At 32.1% G+C, this 21,825-nt stretch overlaps 1 protein-coding gene across 3 annotated transcripts in view; it reads left to right on the top strand.

The window, feature by feature from the left end:
• LOC118182665 (actin-related protein 2/3 complex subunit 1A-A-like) overlaps positions 1-21,825 on the top strand; it is a 66,621-nt gene that overhangs the window by 24,947 nt on the left and 19,849 nt on the right. For all 3 annotated transcript variants that reach the window (XM_035352047.2, XM_085819010.1, XM_085819011.1), the window contains exons 4-8: positions 7,947-8,052; positions 11,024-11,141; positions 12,750-12,809; positions 12,898-12,998; positions 13,653-13,755. In XM_035352047.2, coding sequence (XP_035207938.1) covers positions 7,947-8,052; positions 11,024-11,141; positions 12,750-12,809; positions 12,898-12,998; positions 13,653-13,755 — 488 coding nt within the window. The remainder of the gene's footprint in view (positions 1-7,946; positions 8,053-11,023; positions 11,142-12,749; positions 12,810-12,897; positions 12,999-13,652; positions 13,756-21,825) is intronic.

Genomic DNA, 21,825 nt, shown 5'->3' with positions numbered 1-21,825 from the left:
TTATAAGGTTAAAAATAGTTAATGCTACTTGATCAATTGAATAAAGTTTATTTTATTTCCAAACTTAATAATGATTATGTTAATTAATTCATGTTTACTAATAATGCATACTACTTAGGAATTACAAAAGTGAAATTCAGGCATAGATAGTATTTTTAATTGAATTTATTCAGTTCCCATTTGCTCATAGGTCCTTAATTTATTTCATTAATGGTCCTTAAAAGTACTTAATTTCCATGTGCAGAAATGTGTATGAACCCTGAAACTAGTCAGACCATAATTTCTTCCAGCCTATTCATGGTCCTGGAAGTTGCTGCAATGTTTGTACATGAGAGTTAAGTAATGTAAACTATTAAAACGATGTTTCCAGAAATTTGGAAGTTTTAATTATGCGGCAGTAGGTTATCTCAAAACATTTTTGAAAATCATATTTTGCCAATCTGAGTGTTCGTAACTTGAGACTTCATCATCTGAGGCAATTTTTGGTCAGATAATTTATTCATAAAATGAAGTATTCATTATTTGTGGTTTTACTAGAGGTTGCACTTCTAGTTTAATTTTGGAATAACTCTGTTGTAGCATATCGTTATTCTTAACTTATCCATTTCCTGGCTTAGGATACTACTGCATTTTGATAAATTCATTGTAAACTACACCATTAGATCAAAGATGAATCTGTAGACGTAATATACTGGGCATCGTAGAGTAATGAATTCGTGATACTTACATTAGCCTATGGAAGAACAAGCTAATTTATGGTAAAACCTATTTTATATAATAGTATATGGAAATTTTGTAACCAAAAATGTATAATCAGTAAATCATTTGCATTAGAAAAATGATAAAAAATATGCCCCCTTCCCCAGAAAAAAAGCTGATGTTGTTGTCTTTTGCTATTATTATGTCACAGCTTTAGATATGATTCCTATTATGGTTTCTTGCTTGAAGTAATTAATGTGTTATGTAGATCATTCTTTTTATATGATAATTGGTACAGTTATGGCCAAAGTAGTACACATTTCTTGAAATTTTCATGTTTTGCATGTTTATAGAAAAGATAATACTTTGGTATTAACCAATATCCTCCAAAACACCAGTAATATTGTCCATGACTTGTGCTTTCGTGTGTGCGTTGCAAAAATCCTAGAAACTTTTCGAATTTATGTATGAAAAGATTAATCCCACCTTTATGCTGTTTGTGGGAAGACTTTTGTTTTTTTAAGAGAGGATATTTTATCATTAGTTTCAGATAAATTAAAACAAACTTCAGTCTGCTTTGCTTCATTTTTTATAACCCTTTTCCTTATTCAGATAGATACAAATTACTAGAACATGTTTTAAATTAGGAAAATACATATTATAACGTAAGGACATAGATGACAACACAGTGTTAAACACGAAAAGAAAGTAAAAATTGTAAATTACGGAAAGACTGCTTTTCTGAGTTCACAGGCAAGTCCAAAATCCCTAGCTCTAGGATGGATCTCCAGTATTATGAAAGTATGTTTTTTATCACTGTGAAAAACTTAAGCATTTAAGATATTAATTTATCTATATTTCTGAACAAAATTTTTAACATTTAAAATAATTAAATCTTACATTTTTATATAAAAAGAATTACAGGTGAAATATATTTTAATGCCTTAAGTCAATGTTTTTTAAACTGTGGGTCACGAGTCAATGTTTGGTAGGTTGTGATGAGACCTTGAATGTACATATATTTCAAAAGTTTTCAAAAATGTGATGTGCACATTAGAATCTTCATAAAGCCCATAGTAGCAACATGATCCCCTACACTGCTCCCCAAAAAACTATAAATAAGCAACATGTGTCAAATGACAAAAAATGAAGAAAGAAAACAAATATCAGTGTGCAGATGATGTGTATAAAGAATTGTCTTTTTGCATGTGATAATCTGTTTTGTCACATGTTCCTCTAATCTATGGTTTCACTTATGTTTACATTTCCATGCAATACTTCAGATCCTGCCCACCTAATCAGAAACTCTTTTTCCACTGTGAACATTATATTAAATTCAGTGTGCATTAATTTCAAAGCATTTCATTATCATTAATGTTACTCACGATTTATATTTTTGTTGTTTTCGTGTCTATTTTACTGCATCTGTATTATGGATAAGATGTTGATAAAGAAGATATTGACTGCAGATGAAAATTAACATTCAAACTAATTCAAGGAAGACAAAATGAAGAAAAGTGGCAAGAAAGTGTGAATTTGACTACTTAGCATTAGGGTTTTCATGAAATGAAAATGCAGATAATTCCAAATCTGAATGTCATTGCAGTGAAATACGTGCGTAGAATGCATGTGCAAGTAAATTACGTCTACACATCGAGACGAAGCATCTTGATTTAATCAGTCTCAATCTTTTCAAAAGAAAACTGAATGTGTTGAAAATATCAAAGCAAAACTTTGCATTTCACCAAGAACATTGAAAATGCTATGCACATTTCATACCTGACTAATTATCCAATTTCAAAAATTGGTAAACTGCACATAATTAGCAGAACTTAAATGCTTCCAGCCATAAAAGATGCAGTTGAAATTATATTTGATGAAAAAGAGCTTGAAGGAAGTTGAAACAATGCCACTTTCAAATAATGCAGTAGCTCCCAGAATTGATCAAATGTCCCAGTGACCAGAAAATCATCTGGTCCAAAACGTTGCTGAAAATAAATTTTTCTTGCGACAACTGGACGAATCTACTGATACTTGAGGTTTTGTTGAGCTGCTTTTCATACATTACATAATCTCATGAAAATATATTATTTATGAAGCGATTATTCAAGGAACTAACAAAGAAGTATTCAAGGCTCTTGACACTTATATGAAATCCAAAGGTCTAGCTTGAATGAAATGTGTTGGGATACATATAAATAGTGCATGAGCTCTGTGCAGTAGAAAGTTAGCAGTGTTTTGACTCTCAAGTCCTTGAATTTAGTCCAAATGCATCATAAACTCTGCTATGTTCATAGGGAATGTTATTTAAATCTATGCTGGATGATTTTAAAAATGCTTTAAACAGTGCTGTTAAAATAGAATATTTAACAAAATCAAAACCATTACAGTCATGCTTATTTGAAAAGCTTTATGAAGAAATGGAGAACAACCACAAATCATTTCTACGTATGGAAGGATGTTGGCTATCAAGATGGACAATGCTATTGTGAAACTAAGCTATTATTAAGTAACAATGTTTTGGGCGGATATAAAGAACTTAAAAAAAAGGTTGCACAATCTGAAATTTGTTTTGACGCTCACATATTTAGCAGACTTGCAAAAATTAATGAATTAGATTTGTACTTATAAGGCATGGGAAGTAAGATATATTTGCAGTGCATGACAAAATTTGAGGATTCATCAAAAAGCTGCTTTTATGGAAAAACAATATTAAATGTTACATATGTGAGAGTTTTGAAACATCTCAGACGTTTATAATCAAAAGTAATGTTAACTGTTGCATCAGGTTCTTCTATTTACAATAAAATTAATGTAAAATTCCTTACCTGCTGCATCTTCAGTGTTCTCGACGCCAGGCTTCTAATAATCACGTTTTCCAGTAAGAGTTTCTATTACAATTAGCAGGCCATCTTGTCTTTTAATTATTTATTCAAAGAAAATGCTAATTTACACTATTTACAAGGTAAGTGATAATTATTTTAAGACAGTACATTTTTAACTCTGAGTCTTTACGCTCCTCAAAGCGGTTCCAATCTCGACTGCCTCTCGGAACTTAATTACAGCAAAAGTAAAGGAAGAGATGCCCGCCACCTAGTGGCAAGAATGTGACAGTTAACATTTTTTATAGCATTATAACTGAGATCTCAAAATATTTGAGTGCTGTGGAAGAAAATTTTCCTGTACTGAAGAAATGAAAAATGACTAAGAGAAGAACTGAATCATACATCCCTTCCAGAGCAATATAACTTCTGCCATATCATTAAAATCTGATGAAGAATTTATCGAGCTATCCGAAAATACATTACCAAAGCTGAATTTTAATTGCAGGAAATTTGTACAATTCTGATTATCTGTCCAACAACCTTATCCAATTCTTTCTACTGAAGCTTTGAAAATATAACTGCTTTTTGCATCATCATACCTTTGTGAAGTTGATTTTAGGCAGTGGAATGAATGAAGTACAGTGGATGGACAAAAATATGGAAACACCTTGTGAAATGCATGTTTGAAAAGAAAGATTGATTGTAATGAAATATGTAGGTGGCGCTGGCGTTTTTGACTACTGACGCCACCTATACAACTTCGTAAATGTGCTAAACAGTTCAGTTGTTGTCGGAGTACTGTTATGTGAGGTTGTCATTGTATTATGTCAGAGTTAACAGACTTCGAACGTGGGCAAATTGTTGGAGCACTATTTCACAAGGTGTTTCCATATTTTTGTCGATCCACTGTACTTCATTCATTCCACTGCCTAAAATCAACTTCACAAAGGTATGATGATGCAAAAAGCAGTTATATTTTCAAAGCTTCAGTAGAAAGAATTGGATTCGTAGGTGCTTCCGTAAGCAAGGTAGCCGAGGTGTTTAGTGTCCTGAGTGATCGTGACAGACGATCATTAAGAGCAATTGTGACGAAAAATAAGAAGACCACAGCTGCAAAAGTTACTGCTGAAATGAATGTTGTGAAACTGCTGAAATGAAACTGCTGAAATGAACCCTGTGATTACCAAAACAATTAGAAGGGATCTTCATAAACAGGGAATTGCTGGCCGTGCTGCAATTGAGAAGCCACTCATTAGTGATGCTAATGCCCATAACAGGAAAAGGTGGTGTTTAAGTCATAAAGCTTGGACTATAGAGCAATGGAAGCGAGTAATATGGTCTGACGAGTCTTCTTTCACATTGTTTCCCACTTCTGGCCGAGTTTACATCTGGAGAACGCCATCTCAAGCCTATAATACAGACTGCTTGTTGCCAAGAGTGAAACATGGCGGGGGTTCTGTTATGGTTTGGGCAGCCATATCGTGGTTCTCTGCTAGCCCCATGATAACTGTGTCAGGGCATATGACTGCCAAGACTTATGTGAACATTTTGGAGGATCAAGTTCATCCCATGGTACAAACTTTGTTCCCCGATGGTGATGGTGTCTTCCAAGACAACAAAGCCCCTGTTCACACAGCTCACATTGTCCAGGACTGGTTTTCTGAGCACGAGGATGAGTTGTCCCATCTCCCCTGGCCACCAGTCACACAGACCTGAATATTATCGAACCTTTGTGGTCTACATTGGAACGGAAAGTGCGTTCTCGTTATCCACCGCCAACATCGTTATCTGAACTTGCCACCGTTTTGCAGGAAGAATGGTATAAAATTCCCTTGGCAAACATACAGGAACTGTATTTATCCATTCCGAGAAGACTGCAAGCTTTTTTGGATGCCAACGGGTTTCCTCCACCATATTAAGCAAAGAAACATGTTTTTTTAAAGGTGTTTCCATATTTTTGTCCAACCCCTGTAAGCTGCATTGGACTCCTTGCATCTGAAAATAACTCGAATTGATCTAGAATATATTGCTATCATCAATAGCCCTTATTAAAAGTACTTTTTGTAAAGTATATTTAATAATAAATACTTTTTTCTTCACAAAGGTTCCTCTTTGATCGACAAAATCTCTTTACAGTAGAACACGTGCTGTACATATTGAAAAAATCATTGTGTCGGGATTAATTGAGTCACTATAGATTTAGTTTGTAAAAAATGGGTTACAGCTTTGCAAAGTATAGGAACCTCTATACTTTGCAAATCTATAATAATAAATAAGCTATCTGATGTTCTACATAAAAGTGTTTATCAATTGCAAAATTTCTTTTAGGCTGCAAAAATCTGTTAATTATATTCAAATTGTAATACGGTACAAAGTCCGAGATATGAACGTCCAAAATCCGGAATGATCTAAAATCCAGACCTCAAAGGCTACTACCAACTTTTTTTTTTTTATTTTTTTTATTTTATTATATATATATATATATATATATATATATATTTAGTTTGCATTTTGCATTGCATGCACATTTGATTCCTCCCCCGTGCATAATAAAATATATGGAGAGTCCCAATTCTTAATTTCATTTCGGCACTAAATACAATACCTCATTATTGAAGAAACAATTATTTTAGCATAAATTTGTATGATCAATCATTTGGTTCCATAGCTGCCAGTCATACATCTCAAAACAAAACATTCTAAACAACCTGGTACCCCTTTATGTTAACATTACGCTTGGTGATCATAACAGTACCAAAAATATCATGTATCTAAGTATCAAATGTATGTATATCTTTTGGAAAGAGACTTTTTATACTTAATTCAGTAATGATTTTTTAAAAGAAATTGTGTACTTGCAATATAAAAAATATTTAATTTATTCTAAAACTCAAACATAGGTGTGATTTGTTTAAATAAATACTTTCTAGCTAGCTGGAATTGCAGACCATACTGGTCAGTTAATTATATATATATATATATATATTTTACCTCTTCTGGAAATAAAATCAAATAGTTTTTTGTGATGCATCATACTTTAAGTTAGAAAAAGCTGTCATACTTCAAGTTGAGGAAACCAATTCTTTCTGTTTGTTCTGTAGATAGACAGTTTCTGCTATGACTGAAGTGAAACATGAAATTACGTGAATATTTTTTATATTGAGCCTTAATTTAAAGTATTAATAACAAATAGTTTTTTTTTTTTTTTTTTTTTTTTTTTTTTAACTATTAGATATTTTTAGCAATTCTGTTCTTTGATATGGGTGCTGTGTAATTTAAAGTTTGTCCAATCAATAAAAATGTTTGTAGTTTCCAGATCTGCTACAGCTTTCATATATGCAATAAATAGAAAAAATTATCTTTGCCCATTGTCAAACCTGTTGTAATTTAATTGACATCTAGAGTAGCGACTGTGATTGGTCAGTAGCATTTAGAATTCCAGAGCTTATTTATGTCTGTATTTGATTTTTATAGGAGAACTATTGTAGAAATTCAAATTTTTTTTAATTGAATTAAATTTTAAATTCTTTAATTTAAAATTAATGTTCTGATACTAACTGAAACTGCATTTTTTCTCCATTTAGTTTTACATAGTATTTTTATAAGCTTATTGAATTACAAATTGGGAAAATTTCAGGGTCCATAGCCACTACTGTATTTAGTATGCTTGAAAAAAAGTTCAGAAAAGCTTAACATAATCTGTCTGTTGTATTCAGAGGAGAGGAGAATGTGAACCCATGAAAGTCTTTAGGGTGTCAGTTCTTTTGTGTATATGTGGGAACTCAAGCACATAATTAAATGTTTTAACACTGCAAGAACTAAAATGTAAACAGGAGTAGTAGTTTAAGAATTTCTTTTCATTTGCTGCTAATTATCGGCATTTCTGTGAAAGGTTGTTATTATGCCATAGTAAAGCTTTTTTACTACAATAAATATCTGCAATCTTGTAAGTGGTTTAAGCCATTCCTCCTATGCATTCATGTGGTATAACGATCAGCATATTTTCTCAGTAATTTGTGATAAGATTCCAAATTTGATATTTTGCAAATGCACTGTGAATATTTTTGTAAAGTCTCTTTTCAAACTCCTTTTCATTTCATCTGTATTTGAAAACATATTTTAATGTAAAACTATAATTGCTAAGATGACCTAGTTAATCTAAAATCACTTCAACTATCAATTCTGTTTTCAGCTGAAAGTTTTCTGCAGTTCCTAGTCTGATTTCATTGAATTTTTAAATTAAACGATATTTTGGAGTAGTTCTGCATTTTAATTATTTTTCACAGTAATATAAGTATTTAAACCTTGAAAGAAAAATATTTAAAATAAGTGTATGAGCATAATTGCAAGACATGTAATATTTATGTACAAATCAATGATAAACACTGCTTGTCTTTAATTATGAAACTACATTTTATCTAGGATCGAAATGCTTACGTATGGACAAAAGTAGATGACAAATGGAAACCAACATTAGTATTACTTCGTATAAACAGAGCTGCAACTTGTGTGAGGTGGTGTCCTAAAGGTATGTTATATATAAAGATGTGAAAGGTGTATTTATATTTTATATACATTGGCGAGCCAAAGCATTACGATCATCCCCACATTTTTTCAATAAACTTGTCTGGATGGTGTGGAAAGCATGTGATTAAGTGGGTATGATATTTAACTGCTGTTGGAGAAGGTAAGGCATCGTTCTTGCACTTACGTTTGCGAGTGATGGGAAAGTGGTAGTGAAGCGAATTTGATAGAGGACAGATTGTAATGGCCCAAAGACTCAGAACGACTATCTCTGAAACTACACATCTGATAGATTGTTCACAATCTGCTATTGTTAGTATTTAAGCAGGGTGGATAAATGATGGTGAAAACATCAGTAGACACCTGCGTTCAAGGCTTCATCAAAGAAAAAAAATGTCAAAGACTGTCTCACTTGGTGTGGCAGAATCGGCATCAGACAGTGGCTTAGCTGACAGCCCAGTACAGTAAATGTTTCGTAACATACATTTCAGTGGACACTTGGATAGAGGAATGTGCAGCAGACATCCAACTTGTGTGTCTCTGTTTATAAGACATTATAAGCATCATTGTCAACTATGTCTACAGTGGGCCTGGGAACACTGAGACTGGACCGTGGGTAAGTGGAAGACAGTCGCCTTGTCGGACAAATCACAATTTTCATTCATCACAACGACGGTCATGTCAAGGCACGCCATCTTCCATGCGAACATTTGCTCCACCCTGTACAGCAGGTCATACACATGCTTGGTGGTGGTGGTGTTATGCTTTGGAGGATGTTTCCTTGGGCAGCTCTGAGACTAATAGTCGGGGCATAACAGACTGTGTAAGCTGTGGGCTATCTGAACATAAATGCAGATCATTTGCACCCTTACATGGTGCCTATCTTCCCAATTGGAAATTTAACCGTACAACAGTACAATGCCCGATATCACAAGGCACGGTCCAACACCACCATGTCGGAATGTCTCGACTTTGCATAACCACTGCTTAGGCATTTGGTACAACCTTTCTCCAGTCATCTATCAAGAACTTGCGGCATCCATCCAAAGGCAGGTTGCAGCTGTTTTGCAGGGCAAAGGTCATGCATCGTGTTATTGAGTTAGGTGGTTGTAATGTTTTGGCTCTTCAGTATAAATGCATTTGTAAAATAATGTTAATATAAATTTTTTGTTAAATTATTCTAATTCGTATTCTTTTTCAGCTTTCCCCTCAACTTGGATAATGAAACTAGTTTAATGTATAATTTCAGTAGTAAATGTCATATCACTTCTTTATGAAATGCATAACTATAAGAAATTAATTATGTGTAGAGAATGAGGTTATTTTTATTAGACTGTGTGTGAGATTAACAAATGAGATCTGTAAAATTTAATCTGTGTCAAGTTTCTTTTATAGTCAAGTTATTGTCAAATATATATTTTTTCCTTGAATTCTGTTCAATGTATTTGCAGAATGTTATGTTCAAATGTTTTTCTCAGTTAATACATTAGCTCTGTAGAAAATATATTTATTTAAAGAACCTGTAAAGCTATCTAATTTGTAGTTGATTGTAGGAAGTAACAGTATGTGCTTATGGTTAAAAGTATAAAAGTTCAATGTGAGTAGTATTTTGAAAATAATTCCATACATAGCATAAACTACTTGAAATACTTTTTTATTTGTAAAAAGAAATATTAAAATAATGTTAAGTCAAATTTCTAATTGAAAGGCTTTTTTCTACAGAGATACTCTGTAAAATTACCCCCTCCACTCCAACAAGTACATCTTGTCATAAATTTTAAGTAAAATTCTTGATTTTGAGAAAAGGCTGATGTTTCTGTTCAAAAGCAAACAGATTTTGCAATGAAGGGAGGGGTAAGCAGTCAAATATACAAATCAGTGAGTAGAAGAAATTAGCATAATGTCATTTGTGGAGGAGGAAATTAATCAAAGACAAAAAATATTAAGATGTTATATTTTGAAAGTGTTGAGAAAAAAACTAGATTGGGATTATTGTCATTATTTACTTAAGCAGGTAAACTTTAGTTTTATATATATTTATAGATTGCTCTGTCCCTGTATTTTTTTAAAGTGAAATCATTAATGCACTGAAAATCTATGTCAGTCTAGAATCATTTTTATTTTTGTATAATTTTTTGAGTACTTTAATATTTTTTTATTCATTTCTACATTTAATGTTAAAGAGCTTGATTTGTTTAAAATTTTTTTTTGGTATTGCGCTGAACCAAAAAGATGTATATTCTGGGCAAGGTGCATAAAAATAATGATTTTTTGTTATAATTATTATTTTAGGTTTATTTTCCTTTTTATATAAATAGAAAATATTGTTGCTTTCTAAGATTTAAAAATGTTGCTATGCATCATCTTTCTCATATATCCAGAAACCTGTCAAGAGCGTGGAAGTTAATTTTATATCAGTAGTATTGGGAGTGTGCCAGTTTTGTGTTTGGTTTATTTATTATGAGCTTTTGAAAAAGGGGAGAAAGTCTATAATCATCATTTTTCTGCTTGGTTTGACTGTGACTGATTCAGTGATGTTAACAAGTAGCTTCAAATTTGCACTAATTCAAGGTGGTAGTCTTGGTATTGCATAATAGCAGAGATGACAGAGCAGTCGTGCAAAAGAATCAGTTACCAAGGATAAATTGCACATAATTTTATAAATTCCTGTATTGTATTTTCAATGTACAAAGCTAATCATAATTGTGAATCTTGGGGTAAGGAAAAAACTGCCGTTGTTTTCTGTTATGTAATGTTACAGAATCATTTTAGTTTGCATTAATTATGATTTTATTGGTTATCTGCCAAATGTAACTTTGAATGATATCAGAATTATGCATTTTTTTAAGTGCTCTTTTTTGAAAATATTGTTTTAAATTGTTTGATACTTTCAATTCAGTATTGCATTAAACTTCAAAAGATACTGTCAGATGTTAAGAGTCTCTTTTTTTTTTCCCCCTTATGTGCAAATTTAGAAACAAAATTTGCAGTTGGATGTGGTGCTTGTTTGATATCTATCTGTTTTTTTGAAGAAGAAAATGATTGGTGGCTGAGCAAACACATCAAAAAACCAATACGGTCTACAGTTACTAGGTTAGTATTAAAAGAAAACTGATGATTTTTTTATGCACTTAATAAGTAATTTTTAATATTTAATTATATCTGTTACAGTTTTATTCAGCAAGATTTTAAAAATCTTTGCTGAATAATGTATAATAGGTTGTTTACAACATGTGAGAGGATTGTAATATTATAAAAAAAAAAGTTGAGTTTTTGTCTATAACAGAAAAAAATAATCTGAAAATGTAGTAACTTTAAAACAATTTCTTTAAAGTGTAATTATTCAGGTGTCAAACGTGTCACTATTTTCCTTATGGATGCTTAGTGTAGTTCTTATAAGTTATGCGGACCATGAATTGGCAACTGCTTTTTGAGTTCTCACTAGCATGAGCATTAGTGATATTAATCAGTGCTATAAATTTACTACAAACACAATCTATAATGATAAAAATTTGAATTATAATGGAGTTTGATCAACTTTACTTAACCCCCTCCCCCCAAAAAAATGTGTTGCATTGAAATTTGTGACAACCATATCTGTGCTATTGCTGATAAAATATCATTAAATTTATCACTTCTGGCACTATATAAATTCTGTGAGATATGAGTAAGTGCTGTCTCATACTTTACTTATTTTTTGCAGCATTGTTAACTCCCCTAAGTCCTTGTCCCCCTCCTTGAGAAAAATGGTGCTGCATGTTAATTTTTTTCCTACTGAAAATAATTAGAATTTTCTTGATTTTGAAAACAGCTTTATGTGCTTGATTCTTCTGGAGGAAAAAAATCAGCAAAATTTGGCAAGTTTATGAGCAGCACGTTTATATTTATTAGTAATATAAATTTTATGGTTATCTGAACTACGTTCAAACATAAGAAAACTGTCAGTTATCAATGTCAGAGTATTATCTGTTTATGTGCATTAACCTTTTCGATCATAATGGGCACATATGTCCCAGAGATTAGATTTTATAAAACTCACTTTTAAATGAGTTTTTACGTTTGCAGTGTTTTTAAGGAATTAGGAAATAAATATATAACTAAAAAAACCTGGCCTATTTGCCAAATGTGTCAGGTTGCACTTTGTAAAGACTGCATTATGCCATATCATACTTGTACTGTAAGAATAAAATAATCAGTACATTTCGTTTAACTTTATTCACATGCAGTGTAAGGTCAGTCACAATAGCCTAGACGAATGGGACAAGTTTCCTTACACTCAGATTACATTTCGTTGAATATGTCTATATTAAATTCAACTCTTTTTCATAGTTAAATTTTAATCATTCAGAAGTGGGGTCGAAAGAGTTAAAGGATTTGATTACCTACTTTCCATTTTTGATATTCAAGTATTGCTGCAGAAAGGCTATAAACCAGTGATTTGTTATAGGAGTATTTGAGAGGAATTGTTAGTATTATTTACTGAAAATTATTTTATGAATTTTAAATTCTGATACGTGACATACGATAATATTTCTGTATGTGCTGTCTCATACTTTACTCATACTTTACTGTCTCATACTTTACTCATACTTTACTTATTATCATGATAGGCCAGATTAAATGAATTATTATTTGTTTTTGTTTTTAAAAATATATATAAGTAACCTGAATTATCTGTATTTATTGTTTTCCTTTATCTAGTATCGATTGGCATCCAAACAGTGTTTTATTAGCATGTGGCTCAACAGATTTCAAGACAAGGTGAGTAACATTATATCTTTATCTTTTTTTTTTTTTTTAATTGGTAAGGAGATGGTAAATTCATTCAGATTTCATTTTTTAATTTTAGGGTCTTTTCTACATATATCAAAGAAATAGATGACAGACCTGAACCCACTGTGTGGGGGTTTAAAATGCCATTAGGAAATGTAATGGCAGAATTTCCAAATAGTAAGTCACCATTTTCTAGTGATGTGTTTTATTTTTATTGAATGGTAGTGCTCTGATAAGTTTTCCCTTCTAAGAAATCTGAATTTTAAAGTTAATAGGTAAAACTCAAAAAATAAACAAAATGTTTTCTAAGCCCCTCTTAGATCTTTCAGTTTTCATTTAATTAATTCATAAACTATTGTCTCTTGCTGTCTGCTTATTGAGCCATTAAATTTAGTTGTAATGCAAATCATGTATATTTCAATAGATTTCACTAAAGCGAAAGATTTCACAAGGTTTCTCAAGTGATGTAGCCTGATAGTGATACTGGCAGTTAATTAGCTGATGAAATCAATTAACACCAACTTTTTATGTGTACTAAGATAGCATACATCTGCTACATTTTACATTCTACTTCCCATAAATGTAGTAAATTTTATGCATTATATTAAAGAAGCTTCATCCCCAATGAGTTTTATTTTTTCAAAACTTTAAAAGTAGACTTAAAATTGGTCTCTAACTATCGATTTTTAATAAGCCATATTCTAAGGTCTTTCTTCAGAAGTTCCTTTGAAAAGCATCTCAAAACCTTAGCTGTGTTTTATTGTACTTCCATTATATTTTCAAACTTTATATTTGATTATTATTAATTTATTTTTCTATTATATTTCAAAGGTGGCTGGGTTCATTGTGTTAGTTTTTCTGCTGATGGTACCAAACTGGCTTGGGTTAGTCATGACAGTACTATATCAGTTTGTGATGCAGAAAAAAATATGGCGTGAGTTTTTTTAGTATTCTTTCTCTAATCAATTTTTATCAGTATGCATTGTCTTTTTTCCACACCAATCAAAAATTTTTAAAGTATTTTATATAAAAATGCAAGTAAGCTTGAAGTAATTAATGTATGGCTTTTGGTGTTCAATTACTTTTAATTCTGAATACTGTAAATTAATTTAAGAGATTTACTTTAAATTGAAATATTTAAAATTATCCAAATGTAATGTATGAATTATATTTTACAAATTGAATCTTTGAGATTTTATATTTTTAACCAATATGTTTTTTTGAATTAGTTTTCCATTTCTTGCTATTTTATGTATGCATTAATATGGTATTATGGTAAAACCTTATTTGAGGTGATATTCTTCAAATAAGCCTTTACTATAATAAGCCTTCATTTTACGATTTTCTTCATTCATTTTACGATTAGCCTTCATTTTACGATTTTATAATCAAGCAATAAGGTTATTTTCATAATGAAAAAAATTTTGTTATTTTAACTTTTCCCTGGAGACTGGGACATGTGAATCCCATGCATTAATAAAGCTAAAAAAAATTTGTTTACTATGGAGATATAAAATTTGCTGGAAATGGCAGACTCTGACAATTTGTTTTTCTGTTTCTTGCTGATTGAATAGTTTAATAAATGGTTTCGATACCAAAAAAAGTGTATCTCACATGAAAACGGTAGTAGATCTTAATTGTTTGAGACAGAGTTAGTTATTTTGAAACATAAAGTAATTAAAGTGGAAGGAAAACACATAAATTATTGTTAAACAAATTAAATTATTTGTAGTTATAATTTGGGAGATAGCTTTTTTTCTTTCACATGTCATGCGATGATTATGTTAACATTTACAAATTATTTTACAAATTTAAACAATGACTGTCAATCTGTAATTTTCTCAGAGATTTTATATCAATTTCTTAAACGAGATTTATTAACAGAATTTTGAAACTTTCATTTTTAATTTTATTCTTGGAAGGTAAATCATAGCAAGCAGGGCTAATAATATAATAGTGGGTTCTTTTAAACATGTAATTAAAAATATGAAATTTATGGCTTATTAATCAATGTATCGATGTTAGCCGCGATCGCACTTTTGGCTTTTGAGTAGTTGTGAACGGTGTACGCACTAATGCACACTATTCGAATCACGAATGTCACTGCTTATGCATCTAACTATCTAACGACGTATCTAAATGCCACATCTAAATTTCTGCAAGCGGTGGTTCAGCTATAATTCTATGATCAAATACTCAATCTAGTTTTAAAAGGATTTATTAAATACTAAAATTAATCTAATCTTGCGTCATAACAAATCGAAAGTCAAGTTCTCACTGTTGCCATTCTGAGGCAGAGAAAAGTTTGTTTCTAATCAAACTGGAACATCGGCATAGTGAAAGTTTCTAATCAAACCGGAACATCTCGGCCCCCATTGGACGATTGTCCAACATCATTTGGAAATGGGAGTGGACTGATATTGGAGACGGCTTGGTGAAAGATTCCATCTGAAATTCTGACGTCTGCGACTCATATTAGTCCATCTGGCCCAGGAAAGGTTTCCTCGATTTGAGCTAGTGTCCACTTCATGGGTGTCTTGTTTTTATCCTTTAACAAGACTAGTTGTCCTGCCTTGAGATTGGATCTCATTTGATTCCATTTTGAGCGGCTCTGCAAATGATTAAGATATTCCATGCTCCAACGGTTCCAGAAATTAGCTCTAAGTTTTTGAATTAAAGTCCATCTAGAAGACAAGGTCACAGAATCTACAGAATCATTCGGTTCTGGTATCGACAAAAGTGGAGCTCTTATTAGGAAATGACCTAGAGTCAAAGGCTGAAGATCTGTTGGATCAGCCGAAATAGGTGATAGAGGTCGAGAGTTCAAGCAGGCTTCTATTTGCGTAATTAATGTATACAGCTCTTCAAAGTTCAAAATTGTCGTTTTCGCGACCTTTGTCAAAATTCTCTTGTGAACGGTTAGCATTTTTTTTTATCTGATCTAAGCTATAAATGAAGACCCAGTGTTACCATATCTACGTATGATCTTACTATATTTTATCTGATTTAAAATCCGGAATTGCCAAAGTCCAGACAATTTCAGATCTCGGACTTTGTATTGTATGTTTTAGAATACAGACAACTTTAACAAAGGACTTAAAAACTGCAACTGCATTTGCTAATTTAGAAATAATTTGAAAAGATAATCATAAAGTCTAAGATCTCTAGATTTTAATCTACACTCTAATCAGTGTATATTTAACAAACTATTAAAATAATATAAATACAACTTTATTTGGCAAAGGAATACTATTTTATGACATTCCAAAAATCAAAATCTTCATATAGGATAACTTTAATGCTATTTTGTATGGCTGTAGAGCAAGGGGTGTGCAGACTTTTCCAGGTACTAATGTTTTCAAGGTCCATCCAGTGGCATAAGTGTGGTGAGATAAAAAGTCTACAATATTTATTATAACTTAATAATAAATACGGAATATGCACTTACCTACCTAATCCTACCTAAAAAGTACTTACTTTTGTAAAACTGCATTTAAAGCAAAATGCAAGACTCAGACATAATATTAATAGCCACAAATATAATAATTTCAATTGATGCATTTTTTATCAAACAATTCAAAATACATTAAAAAATAAATCATTTTCATCCAGTGTTAGTTCTCGTAGTTATATTAGTAGAAGATTTAGTCTGCATACTTACTGTCTGCCAATCTTGAATATCTCTGTATATAATTACTAACTGCTAATCTTGCCCTGGATTCTTTTCTGTCAGATGGGAACAATATGTTGTCTTAATTATATTCATCGTTGAAAATGCAGTTTCACACAGGTGGGTAAAGGCCAGAGAACTACGTTAAATGAAATGCAACTTTTTAAAAATTAGGATACTTTACTTTGCCCATTAGATTCCAAAGTTATTCTTAGGTTCTGAGCTAGTGCTTTTAAAATTATGTCATTTTTGAAGGAGAAAAACTTCGTTTTCTTCAAGAGATAAAGAGAATATATAATTTATATTCTCAGCTGTTTCTTCCACATCAACATTGCTAAATGGGTAACACATGAATGTAACAATTGGTTCTAGTCTAGTAAATTCTTGAAAATGTCTCTCGACTTCAGAGTGAAGTTTCATTATTTCATCATATTTCTCTTTGTTTAATGTAATGTTTTTAAACAATTCATCTGAAATATTTTTGAAATTTTTTAGTTCATTCTTCATTAACTGGGAAGATATCAGCTTTAACTTGTTTTTGAAAGTATTAACAAATCTTATGAATTCTACTATTGTTTGATTTTTTTCCTCCTTGCAATTGTAAGCTTAATTCATTAAGATGGCTTGTTTTATCAATAGCAAAAGCTAAATCCAGCAACCAAACATCATCACTAACTTCAACGTACGCCTTATCATTTGATTCCAAAAAATCTTTTACCTCTTGTAGCAGGTCCCTGAATTTTTGTAAAAATGTACATCGACTTAACCAACGAACATCTGCATGATGTAACATTTCCCCATAATTAGATTTGTTTTCTTCTAGTTGGGCCCGAAACATTTTTCTGTGTAAACTTCTTCCTCGAATTTGAGTTCACAATTTTCATGCAGATTCCCATAGTACAGTGCATATCTAGAATTTTACAACAGAAGGCCTGTTGGTGAATAATGCAATGATGGGAAAGGAAATGCTGTGTCATCCTTTCTGATACATATAGCCAAAAATCCATTGATTGTGCCAGTCATTGATGGGGTGCCATCAGTTGTCATCAATACAACTTTATGAATTGGAATTTTTTTCTCTTCTATGTATTTTGGAAGGCACAGTAAACATCTTTACCTTGTGTTTTCTTTTTAGAAGTAATATTGCTAATAATTCTTAACACTTAAATCCTTAAAAATGCAAAGTTGAGAAATATCATCCATGTCCGTAGATTTGTGAAACTGCAAGGAAAAGCAAATACAGTTATAGTTATATCTTCAGTCAGCTGATCAGCCAGATCAGTATTCATCATTTCTGTATAGCGCGTTACTGTTCTCCACAAAAGTTGTACGTCTTTAATTGCGGAAGTAATTTCATTTTCGTTCTCAAACAAATGAAATAATGAATCACTGGCTTCAAGAATTGCTTTTTTCTTTATAATTTCTCCATCTGCGAAAGGTTTCTCATGTTTTGATAACACATGGCTCGCATGAAAAGATACAACTGTTGCAACCTTAGCTATAGTATCGGGTTTAATAAAATAATGATTGTTGTCCCCGATTAATTGCGATTTAAATTCTTTTAATTTTTTGCTTACGCAATTCGCTTTTTAACCAAAAGTCTGCATCAAAACTTCCGTGCATGCTTTGCAAAGCAGGACATGTATAACACTCACATTATGCATTCACCATTGTAAAGAAAAGTCAAAACACTTGCATGACATGTATAAAACTCACATTATGCATTCACTGTTGTAAAGAAAAACTGTTCTTCCCATTCTGTATTAAAACTGTATGTTTTTCTTTTCTTAACACTTGCATGACATGTATAAAACTCGCATTACGCATTCACTGTTGTAAAGAAAAACTGTTCTTCCCATTCTGTATTAAAACTGTATGTTTTTCTTTTCTTAACACTTGTTTTCGACATTGTACCCCTCTTTTAAAATATGACAGATTACTATTTTTACCACAAAAGCACAAGTAACACAAAATTCTCAAGTTGAATGTTTGATAAACTTTAGTGGTTGCTGGACTGTGAAGCGTGGACATATTCAATACAGCGAACATACGTGAACCGATGAATCTGTAACTGATGTTATGTGCTTAAGTGCCATCGTGCGCTTCTAATAAATGTACATGCATTGTTTGTACATTCACTGAATCATTTACTTACATAAACACACGTTGATTATGAGATACCGATTCTCCAGTCTAGCTAGTGTCAGTGCTCTATAAATATGTTTCGTCTAGTATGCGCATCTTGGGCTTAGTAAAGGTGGTCACCCCAAAATTTTTTGGTGGTCCACTGGTTGATTACGATCGTCTTAAAGCCCCACTAGAGAATCTACGAATTCAGAAGTCAAACAACAAAAATCAGCGTTATATTTACAAAATTTTCACAGGACTAGTTTTGATGGTTTTACCAAACCACCATCTTCAGCTGCAAAACCGCAAATGAACAAGATAGGAAATAATGATTAGATAACATAAGAAAGCCTGGACAAGAATAAGCAAGTGGCGCCATCTGTTGGTGAAACAGAACTAAAACATAATTTCTCTAAAAGCCGAAGGCAAATTTGGATTGGAATTAGGATCGTTAACTAGAACAGAAAGATTTTTATGAATGTGAAATGCCTCTAGAAAATTCAGTTCTCCAATGGAAGATGTTTTTTGAATAATTTTAGCAGCAGAAAAATTGAAAGTGTGATTTTCGGACAAACAATGTTGAGCAACAGAAGACTTCTGTGTTTCCTTTTTTCTAACATATGCCTCATGTTCTTTGATGCGAAATTTTAAGGCTCTCTTAGTTTGGCCAATGTCAATTAAACCACACTGGCAAGGAATCCTATAAATACCCCAGGAATTCATATCCGGAATGGGGTCCTTGAGTATAGAAGTCCAAATTTTATTGATGTGAACAACCCGAAAGTTAAATTTCTGCAAAATATGTGCAACTTTATAGCTAATTGATGGAAAGAAGGGAATGACAACAGAATTTTTATAATCTCCTAAAATAAGAGTGTGGCTTTTAGTGTGTTGAGATGAGAATTTTTTAACTGCTTGATTAATAATTTTGGGTGAAAAGCCCCTGTCAATAGCTATTGCTTTTAAATAATTTAGTTCTTCATCAAGGGCTAGTTTGGAGGAGCAAACTTGAAGAGCACGGAAAACATAGGAATAAAATGAAGCTAACTTTTGTTTAGTCGGATGACATGATTTAAAGTGTGGTGGAAGGCAAACCGATGAAGGTTTACGGTAAACTGTAGTACTGAAGTTGGATGTGTTGCGTGTGACCAGAATGTCGAGAAACGGAAGAGAATTGCAAGTCTCAAGTTCAAAAGTGAACTGAATAGCAGGATCAATAGAATTCATTGTTGAAAAAACTTTATTTAAATCATCTTTATTACCTTCAAACAGGGTAAAAGTATCGTCTACGTAGCGGAACCATGCCCGGGATGTTTAAAGTTTCAAACAATTTGGATTCATAATAATGCATGTAGATATCAGCCAGGATGGGACTGAGGGGGCTTCCCATGGCTAATCCCTCAGTTTGCTTGTAATATTTATTTTGGAAAACAAAATGTGTTTGTTTCAAACAGAGTTAAGTGAGAGAAATTAGCTCATCAATTTCGATGCAAGAGAAATGAAATTCACGAAGTCTGGTTTCTAGACATCTTAATGCACCCTCCACTGGGACATTGGTGAATAATGATTTTACATCAAAAGAAACCATGAGTAAATTACTAGGGGAAATGCTTTTAACCTTTTTTACAAACTCTATTGAATTTTTTATGGTGTAAATGTTATTGTCTGATAGAGTGGAAAATCTAGAAACTAAATATTTAGCTAATGGATACGAGGCAGTACCTAAATTTGATACAATAGGTCGGAAAGGAACACCACTTTTATGAATTTTGGGAAGAGAATATTAATCTGGCACAATTCACAACAGATGGGATAAGCAAATGTTTTAAGTTGCTCGAAATGATTTGCGAAGATTTGATCGCAGTTTTTATTTTGGACAAGTCCGAAGGTGAAGGATCTTTAGGGATCGGATTATATGGTCCTTCGTTTAAGAGTTTAGTGACACCATCGATGTAAGTGTTCTTATCCATAACGACTATCTGGCCACCTTTGTCGGCCTTTGAAATGATAATATCCGGGTTAGAATGAATTTCGCGCATTGTAGCTCTTTCTCTCGCAGTTAGATTTGGTTTCAAAGGTTTATTATTGAATTTCACATTATGAGCGATAAGATGCCTAGTCATTTCTTTCTGTGAATCTGAAACTTTACTGAACTTGAAAGCTTTTTCGATAGGAGCCAAAATCTTTGGAATCGAGGGTTTACAGGTTTGTGAGAAGTTAAAATTAGATTTGAGAATTCTCTCTTGTTCTTCTGAAAGACTAACATTAGAAATATTAACTATTGGCTTGATGTTTACAATGGGAAGATTTTTTTAACTACTTGAACTGGAAGACTGTAAAAGAAGTTTTTCGAATTTAACTGCAAGGGTGTTTTTAAGACGGTTAATTGCATTCTCCGTTCTAGACCAAGACTTTTGTTCAAGGACAGTGAATTTTGGATATGATTTAGCGAGTTCCAGATGAAGCTTATAGAGTTCATGTTCAATTTTGGACAATTGTTGACGTGTATCCCTTATCACGGACCGAAGTAAGGCAAGCTTGCAATTTAACAGAATTCTTAAAACGCGACTCGAAGGTTTTTGATTAGATTTGATTTGAATAAAATTGGGAATCAATTTTTTACATTTACATATAAGTAAAAAGTCAAGATGATTCAGGAATTTATGCCGTTTCAGGCGTAATTTAGTGAAACGATTAACGGATGAAGGCATGATAAACAATGCAGAAAATCAATCTAAATTAACTGAGCAATAATAAAGTACACACAAAACAGCAGAAAAATCCCTCACTGAAATGAATAGAAAACAAAATGTTTGTAAGCAAAATGCATGAAATCAGACAAGCAAAGCACAATATCCAAATGTACAAAACATAAACATAACTTGAAAATTGCAAAAAAGTACTCACCGAAACTCCTACAATCACAAAATGGCGGCCACACCACGTGCAAAAAAGAAAGCAAAAAATAAGCTTCTATAATAAAATTGGGGCTTCTATAATTAAGACACAATAACATGCCGAATAAATACTAATTCAGAAGTCAAACAACAAAAATCAGCGTTATATTTACAAAATTTTCACAGGACTAGTTTCGATGGTTTTACCGAACCACCATCTTCAGCTGCAAAACCGCAAATGAACAAGATAGGAAATAATGATTGGATAAGATAAGAAAGCCTGGACGAGAATAAGCAAGTGGCGCCATCT

This window comes from Stegodyphus dumicola, chromosome 6, assembly GCF_044657685.1.
Source record: "Stegodyphus dumicola isolate Sdum_Otavi_A_Nest chromosome 6, ASM4465768v1".
Lineage (NCBI taxonomy): Eukaryota > Metazoa > Arthropoda > Arachnida > Araneae > Eresidae > Stegodyphus > Stegodyphus dumicola.
This window is presented reverse-complemented; position numbering and strand designations above follow the sequence as displayed.